The 8,891-nt window shown below is 44.0% G+C and overlaps 1 protein-coding gene and 1 long non-coding RNA gene across 2 annotated transcripts in view; one reads left to right on the plus strand and one right to left on the minus strand.

Moving 5' to 3' along the window:
• Window positions 1–3,943, minus strand: part of SPTLC3 (serine palmitoyltransferase long chain base subunit 3) — a 61,939-nt gene extending 57,996 nt beyond the window's left edge. Inside the window, exon 1 of the mRNA XM_028722245.2 lies at window positions 3,426–3,943. Within this exon, the coding sequence (XP_028578078.1) occupies window positions 3,426–3,668 (243 nt within the window). The 5' untranslated portion in view covers window positions 3,669–3,943. The remainder of the gene's footprint in view (window positions 1–3,425) is intronic.
• A 145-nt stretch (window positions 3,944–4,088) lies between these two features.
• Window positions 4,089–8,391, plus strand: LOC114593674 (uncharacterized). The gene is made up of 3 exons (XR_003705758.2): window positions 4,089–4,220; window positions 5,725–5,907; window positions 7,775–8,391. It is a non-coding gene; the product is annotated as an uncharacterized LOC114593674 (long non-coding RNA).
• The last annotated feature ends 500 nt before the right edge of the window (window positions 8,392–8,891 follow it).

The raw sequence follows: 8,891 nt of genomic DNA on the forward strand, positions 1-8,891 counted from the left end.
ATGATGCAGACTGTGACATGGATCATTCCCCAGTGATGAGTAAGATCCTTCTCCAGCCACAGAAGACCCATAGCCCAAAGCGAGGCCTCGAATCAACACTACCCATCAGTCATATCTGAACTTTGTGAACGCTTCTCTGATTCCGTCAAACTAGCACTACTGAACTGCCCCAGAGACAGCGTTGAAGCAAGGTGGAACGACATCAAAGAGGCTACAACACAGCTATGTCCTCTTTTGGCAAAAGAGAGCAGCAGATCCTTGACTGGTTTGAGGCTGGCATTCCAGTTGATGTGACTGCTGCATCACTTAAAATGGTATTGGTTCAGTGTCTCAGAGCAAACAATGGGCAAAACCGTTGAGAACAGACTTTCAGTCTAGCCCAATACTATAAAAATGTCAGTTCAGTGCTATAAGGAATGCACCGTTACAACCTTCATCAAACCACCTGTGCTTTAACAACACATTTTCCTTTACGCAACGCTCTAGGTAGTGTCACTCAGACTTGAAGCATACACACAGAATTCTGATGGGAAGGGAGAATTTCATTGCCATTTGTAATCACCGCATACTGTACATCTAAAGCTCATGGGTTTCAAAAATAATCCTGGGAACAACTGTTTACCCCTCTTCAAGCAACAATTCCCAGAACATTAACAAACTACAGTTCCCATGATTCTTTGGGGGAAAGCCATGTGCTTTAAAGGTATGGTCTGCAGGTGACCCTGCTCTCATCTGAAACCAAGCTTCGTAACAGGAAATGGGGAGTACACAGACTCCAGAAACAGTTGAGTCAAAAATTAGTTATCCTAAAGGCTCACAGAATAGCAAAGGGGCAAAGAAGAGTTCAGAAAGTGTTCTAGGCTTATCAGGAAGTAGATGAAGAGTTGTGCCACACATTACTAGTAAAAGGTTACAGAGAATATCCAAAGTTGTTTTTGCTACAACAGACGGAAACTTAAAGACTAACACATTGTGACATAAGCTTGAATGAACTACAGTCCACGTTGTCAAACGCAGGAATCCTGAGTTTCAGATAAGACGCTCGCACACCAAAGATGGGGAACCCTACAACACCAACTCCTATCCTCATTGGTCACTGGCCATACTGGCAAGGGTTCATGGGAGTTCTAGTTTGGCAATATCTGGAGGACCACAGATTACTCACCCGCAATATACACAACTGGGGCAGGAGCAGCAAGCAATGAGGACAGAAGGAAATGAAATGCAGAAAGGTATAGGCAGTGATGATTATATTATACTGGAAATATCCAGTACATGCTCGCGATACATCCCCAACAAACTTCCATTAAGCCAAAAAAATAGCCAGGGGGTGTATGTTAAATTTGATTGGCTGCCTGTATCTCCCTTAAGGCAGATCAATAGATTTGCTGAATGATTTCTTTCCTTGCACAGAGTCCTTTCCCATTGTTCTGCTGTTGGCTGAGCCCAGTATCAAAATCCTGAACCTCTCAGACTGAACGGAAGTCACCCAGAACATCCCTCCACATAAGTTGCACAAGTATTCTTCCCTCCCATCTTCACACTAAGGTTTTATGCCAAGCAAGCAGGAGACACCCATAGACACTCCTTGGACAAGGCATTGGGTGCGTCTACTTAATAAGCATAGCCGTGTATGCAGTTCACAGTAGGAAGAGACTCTAGATAGGAAGTTTGTGTTTGGAAAGCCTCCAAGTTTGGAAAGCAATCCAATCAACAGCTGTTCTACCACCATGGTATTTTGCTTCTTCACAAGTAAGAAACAAGATACTATTCAACAAGCAACACTAGCGTGTGAACCAACACCTTTTTTTTAACTTCACTGAACAAAACCACAGCACTTGAAGTCTCATATACAATCTATTTCTTACCTCTTGAAGCTTTGACTTATTAGAAAGAAACTCGGTTTTCACCTTAGGCCCTCCAGATTTTGAACTGCAACTCCCATCATCCTTGACCATAGAGCAGTCTGGCTGGAGAGGCTGGGAGTTATAGCCCAACAGCATCACAAGGGCTACAGGTTCCCCACCTCCTGCCTTGAGGGGAAAAAATGGCTGTAGTTCAGTGTTAAGAGCAAGTGTTTTGGATGCAAAGGGAATGAAGTTTCCATCCAATTCCAGGTGGGAAAGACGTGTGTCTGAAGCTCTGAAGAAGTACTAACCATCATTGCAGCAGTAGTCTTCAGCCTTTTCAGATCTGGGGCCCACTGTTAACCCAAACATGCGTTTGGAGACCACACACACACACAAATATGCACACACCCTTTATTTGTATGGCAGTATGTCGCTGCAACGCATTAGTGACTCCAAACACACTGGTTGAAGACCAATCATGTAGACCACACTAAGCTTGATGCAGGGGCAACTTCGGCCCTGTGCGATGCCAAAATTCGGCACACAGCCTTCCATTCTGTTCAATTTGCTACGTCATAGTTGTGACGCCCCCTAGGCTCGGCCCCCAGTGTGGCGGAACCGGTCACACAGCTCTAAATCCGCCTCTGCTAGGTGGACCAGCGGTCAGATATGGGAAACTTCACCATGTCCCACTTTCATCTTCACCACAACCACACAAGCATTGTGTTTTTTTTCTTATATGGGGAAGAGCCCTCCCTCCCTCCAACCCACCCACACCTGCTTCTCAAACTTCAGCAAAGACCTGTTTTGCAAGCTGACACCCGGCAACCTGTCAGAAAACTTTGGGGAGGTGTGAGAGCTGAATCAGAGGAAGATAAAGCAAAGGAGGCAACTCAACGAGACATCAAATGAGGACAGTATAGTTTAACAAGAACCTTGACCTGGAGTCCAGCTGTGAAACAAACACTGGGACAAATACGTATCACATACAAGTTGCCCCTCATTTTTGTATGCAACAATCAAAACAGTAAGACCATCCTACATTCATATGCTGGGGGCGGGAGAAGAGATGTTTCAGTTTGTTTGTTTTTTAAACAAAAGCAGTGTTTCAAGCTACCAACAATCGTAGATTTGTAGAGTTGGAAGGGACCTCCAGATTCATCTCGTCCAACCTCCCTGCATTGCAGGAATCTTTCGCCCAATGTGGGGGCCCGAACCCACCACTCTGAGATTAAGAGTCTCATGCGCTACCCCCATATGAGCTTCTAGGAGAATAACCATATATTTAAAATGTGTATAACAGCTTATATGCCATGCTAAAAACTAATCAGAAAGAGGAGGGCAGGGAAGGGGAAATGGGCCTAAAACAGATGCAAATCAAGCCTTTCTGCCCTGAAGATGCTGGGGCGTTAGAAAAGATGAGTTGACCCCATTCCCATGTGCAGTGTATTATTTTTAGGGGGGGGGGGAGAGAGCTAAATCGCCCCACTACACACAAGTAGAACGCTTAAAAGTATATGGCTTAGTTTGGTTAGCCAAGGGTCCCAGAGGTGGGACCGGAAATGCAAAGCTCACCTTGGTCTCTTTAACCACCCCGTTTTTCTTGCGAACGTCCCGTTTGGATAAGCTGTGCCCGTTCTGGCGGCAGTGCAGGTGTCCATTGGAGAGCGCGTTCGGGTTAGCCATCTGCTTGGCAGGAGAGCCGGCCGCCGAGCCGTGCGGAGGGTCCGGGGCGCTTTCGAAGTCGAGCAAGCCGGAGCGGGGATGAGCAGCAGGCGAAAGTTTCCGACGAGAGGGACCTGCAGCGCAAGAAGGCATCCAACTGGTCTGGCTGGCTTTTCGAGGAGATAGCTATCGCTTCAGCGAAGTCGCAGCGACCGAAAGGCGAGCGGTAGTGGTGGTGGCGCTGGTTGCCTCGGATCGCGCGGGGCCAGAGCGGAGCGGAGCAGTTGCTGTTCCCGAAATCAGGGAGCAAGACGCAAAGCCCATGCTGGGTCCTCCCGGGCACCTGAGTTGCGTGACTCAGTTGGAGTCGCGAAGATCGTACCGACGAGAAGGAGAAGGAGAAGAAAGAGGAGAAGGAAAGGGGGTGGAGAAGAAGGCGGGAACGCTCCAAAGGCACACGCCCTGCTCCGCGTTGAGCAAAGCGCAACCTGTGCGCGCCTTTTGATCGCGCGCCAAGAGGGCGTGCAAGATCCGAGTTTACTTATTTATTTTTTAAAAAGCAGGGGAGCACAGCGATTGTTTCTCTCTCTCTCTCTCTCTCTTTTATCTGCGCGATCAGGATTATGCCGCTTCAGCGTCAGGTTTACGCGTTTGGAAACCAGCCCTTTATTTTGGGAAGAGACACCAAGGAGGTCACATCCAAAGGTGACACCCGAAATCCTTGGTTACCCCCCACTTCTCTTGGCCCCTAATCTGCACAGTTGGGTTTCTTCGCTTTTCTGTTCCCCCACCAAGAGAGAGAGAGAGAAAGAAAGAAAGAAAGAAAGAGGGGAAAGGAGAAACCTACTTCGATAAGTTTATTTGCAAGAAGTAAACACCTCAAAAGCTTCCACTGAGCACCGCGCCCCCTTTTAAAGCCTAGGAATAGTAGGTCAGTTTCGGGTCATGGCAGAGCTGCTAAACAATAGGCTTAGCTCGATTTCGATGTTAATTCGGATGGCGGGGAGCGAAGTTGGGTTCGAGTTGCTTGCAAAGAGCCCGTTAACCCCCCCTTTTTTACCAGGCTTGAACTCTCCAGGCGGCATTTCAGGCTTCCCTCGTAGGCCCAAGTTTGGCCTGGTGTGCCTAACTGCGTCACCTAACCTTAACCTACCTCACAGGATTGTTGTGAAGATGAAATGGTGTGTGTGTGTATGGAGGGGGAACCATTTGCACCACCTTGAGCTCCTTGGAAAATAAAGGTGGTGTTTAAATGCAGTAAATAAATACAAATAAACAGTGAGCAAATGCTGTTGAGGAGTGAGGCCTTTCCCTCACCCCTAAGCTGTCAATAGGCAACATTTTTATTCATTTCTTTGAAGCAAGCTATATCCCAGGGACATCATTTCCCTATGTTTCTTCAATGGTACCTGCCTGGCAATGGGGTGTTGCTGGGTCGAGATTCTGGCAAGCGCAATTTCGCCCTCACCAGCACCTTAGGGAAAGCCTTCACAGAATGAAATTCCCCACTTCTGGGGAAAAGAACAGGTGCCCCAAGCCTCAGTATGTTAATTCAGCACTTAACGGTTATACGGACATTCTTACTCATTGGAACAAATGAGATGTGTGCCACGATCCTATACATGTGTCTCATATCCTTCCTGCTGATCCTAGTGGGATTTACCCTTAAGCTTAAGTATGCAAAGTTAAGTGCAGGGTTGCATCCTGTGTTTTCAGGAGAATGCCTTCTTGGTACTGGCACCCTCCCTGTGGAACGCCCTCCCTTCAGATGTCAAGGAGATAAAGAACTACATAACTTTCAGAAGACATCTGAAGGCAGCCCTGTATCAGGAAGTTTTTAATGTTTGATATTTTACTATGTTTTATGTATGCTATAAGCTGCCAAGAGTGGCTGGGGAAACGCAGCCAGATGGGCAGAGTATAAATATTATTATTATTCATGGGACAGACATATACTAAACTTGTATCCATCTAAATGAATTAACATAGAGAATAAATATAACAGAAGTCTGGATTTTTAATGGTTCCTCAGAAGTCCAAGGTCTTCAACAACGGAGACACAGTTTAATTATTGGAAACTCATGTACTTCCCAGTTGTTTTGTACTACGTAAAGGGACGATTTATCTGGGTCCCCACTCAAAATGTTTCAAGTTTTTCCTCTTGATTTTTGTTACTCTTCTTTCTGATTTCTATTATTATTTCTCATAGATCATCTTAAAAATCAACTATGAATACTAAGAAAATAATTACACCAGGAGTTGCCATATTCAGAGAGATGTTACATGCCTTTGGAAATTCCTAATGGCTCCTGAAAATGCGGTTGTCATCATTGGCTGACAAAGGTTGCCTCCAGAAATGTAGGAGGAATTAAAGCGTGTACCAGAAATTAAGGTTTGTACAATTAAAGTATATTAAAGTGTTTTGGCATACTACCACAACAAAGACACTAAAAAAACCCCAAACATTGTGGTAAGGAAAGTGACATAAATGTACTGAAAAGGTTTTGATGAGCAAACGAGTAACATATAAACACTATTCAAGCAAATTGGGATGAATGCTCATAATAACACAACCTCCACATAAATCTGAACAAATGCTCAATAAATACTAGACATAATCTAACCTCTATGTAAACTTGTGCAAGTAAACCAAGATGAATGCTCAACAGTGAAGGAATGCAACCATGCCGTTTGCCTGTGTTACTTCACTGGGTACTTAGTGTCTTAAGGTTCACACATCTGCAGTGCCTGCGTACATTAGGAAAGTAATATTTACATTAGAAATTAAATGCCTCGTGTCTTTCTGTTGCTATGCTTCTGTTGCTATTATTAGGAAAGAAATGTCAAAAGTAAGTGCATTTCGAAAGTCAGGGTTGGGCAGATGTGAAGACATAAGATTCCAAGGTATATTACCATTTTCCCTGAAGGTATTTAACAATGCAGATGACAAAAGCAAGAAGGCTCTGTGGAATGGGAATATTCATGGTCTTTTCCTGTAGCACAGTCACGCTTAATATCTGCTATTACAAATTAGGTGCCTAGAAACTTCTGGTGAGCACATAGAACACTCCTACCTAATCACTACCTTTTTTTGACTCGGGTTGCTTTGTTGCTAGTTTCCTAACCATGCTATATCGCATCCAGGCTAATGGGATGCTGATGACAGGGATTCTTCCTACGCACTATTGTATTTATTAGTTTATACTTTCAGATATTCACTTCCCAAATTAACTATGCCCAAGTTCCTATGAATTCCATGATCTTATTCCTAGAAAATTTTCTGGAAGTCTTTTCTCCAGAAGGTACGCAGTTGTGCAATTTTAATTTAATCCAATTGAATAGATTTTAATCCCCCTTTTCAAGAAAGTATCCTCACAAAGCACAATGTGTGAATGAAACAACACATAGCAACAATATAAAAATGACATAGTTTAAAATTTTAAAGCATTCAAGAAGAGCATGAGACACTTATTCCCAGGGACGTGGGTTCAAGCCCCACATTGGGCAAAAAGTTTCCTGCATTGCAGGGGGTTGGACTAGATGACCCTTGTGGTCCCTTCCAACTCTACAATTCTATGATTCTAATACTCATAAAATAGCCATAAAAGCATTCTGCTCTGTTCAGTCATAGAACAATACTGCTGAATAAAAGCAGATTCACCACCTCCACAGCCCAGTTAAAATCATTCCACAAAAGTGGCAGAGAACAAGTGCATCTTCACATCAAAACTTCATTAGGAATTGGATGAGGGTCACCAGTGTAAAAGTCCTTTCCAGGATCCCTGCAAATCTATAGTTCTCATAGGCTGGTATACAAATTGTATTTCCACAGACCTAAAGTGATCCAGTTATAACCATAAACAGGAAAAAACAGGCCAATACCAACATCTGACACTGGCCTACAGTAGGAAATAGACAAAAGCCACCACTCAATGGCTGCTTTGGGTAATTGTAGGTTACCTCTGTGTTTACTTATGTATTTACATTGATTTGTTGGTGGAGAACTGAGGACCTATTCCGTGGGTCAATATTTTTGTGGTCCTGGAATTCACCAGATCTGTGATTTTTACTGCGCAGTTTACCAATGTAAGTTTTAATTTTACAGTGGTTTTTTGTTTGTTTGTTTTTTGTTTGTTTGTTTGTTTTTTGTAAAATCATGCAGATTCAAAAGGATATATTTTAATTCTATTGGATCTGATATTCACACAGATACCATGGAAAAGCAATGTGTGCCTGTGCTGTCTCTCTTTCTGTCTTAGGGGTGTGGAGAGTTTGCTGGGCGGGGAGAGAAGCAACCAGAGTAGGTGATGCCCAAAGCATCCCCCCCCCCCCAATCCAGTTGTGCTCCTGGACCAAAAAGGTTGGCCAAGTGAAATATTTCCTTCTGAACTGGAAGATTGCAGAACCTTCCGCAGACGTTACTAGTGGGTAGATAGACATAAAAAACTTTAAACATGGTGGCTGTTAATGTGGAGATCCAGTCAAGTCTATGACAAATTATGTCCCACGCACTAACATTCAATGGATCCTTCAACTGAGGTTCAGATTTGCTCCGCTGTGACCCAGTGGAACAGGGAAGAAAACTTAACCAGTAGAATCACAGACTCGGCACTGAAACTAATCACTCGGAGCAAAAGTCGGTGTGGATGAACCCTAAACCTCTCCTGAACTTTGCTGTCAGATAAAAGAGGGAGTTAGGGCAATCTCATACACAGAAGTGAAAGAATGTTTATCATGTATGCATTTAGCAACCAAGGCAGATTCGTTTTTGTATGCACGTTTATATGTGATAGCGTTATTATATTGTATTATTTTAATGGAAGCATTGGGAATCCTTCTGGATCCAAAGGTGGGACAAACATCAAATAAATATGTTAATAAGAAACGCCTCTTTGTTGTGCATCGATGCAGGTTTCCCCAAACACCTTTTCTTGGTTCAAATTAGACACACACTCCACCCCACCTCAAAACATGCAGACAGAGACACATACCATAGTTTCAGTCATCCCTCTCCCTCTCTTTCTAATTAAAAAAATTAAAAAACCAGGCAGACATCCTACTTGCAAAAAGTTCTTTGCCTCCCAGCACCCCACTCTCCTGTTTTTGGATAGTCAGTCAGAGGTCAGGGGCGAGACTGTGTTTTTTGGCAGTGGTGGTTATTCTGCGTTCTCTCATCCCTGTTAGCTGTACTGCAGGCTGTGTTGAGGAATCTCAGTTCAACCTTTTGCAGTGATGTCACTGCCCTTATATTGGTAGTCGTGGGAAATCAAGGCTGCCTAGGCCTCCATTACTGTAATGGGTTTAGAGTGGTGAATGCATAAAACATGGCAGCTTAATTTCTGGACACTCATGTCAAGTCCTCCTGTATGTGCCCTG

Source organism: Podarcis muralis, chromosome 3 (genome assembly GCF_964188315.1).
Source record: "Podarcis muralis chromosome 3, rPodMur119.hap1.1, whole genome shotgun sequence".
Taxonomy (NCBI): domain Eukaryota; kingdom Metazoa; phylum Chordata; class Lepidosauria; order Squamata; family Lacertidae; genus Podarcis; species Podarcis muralis.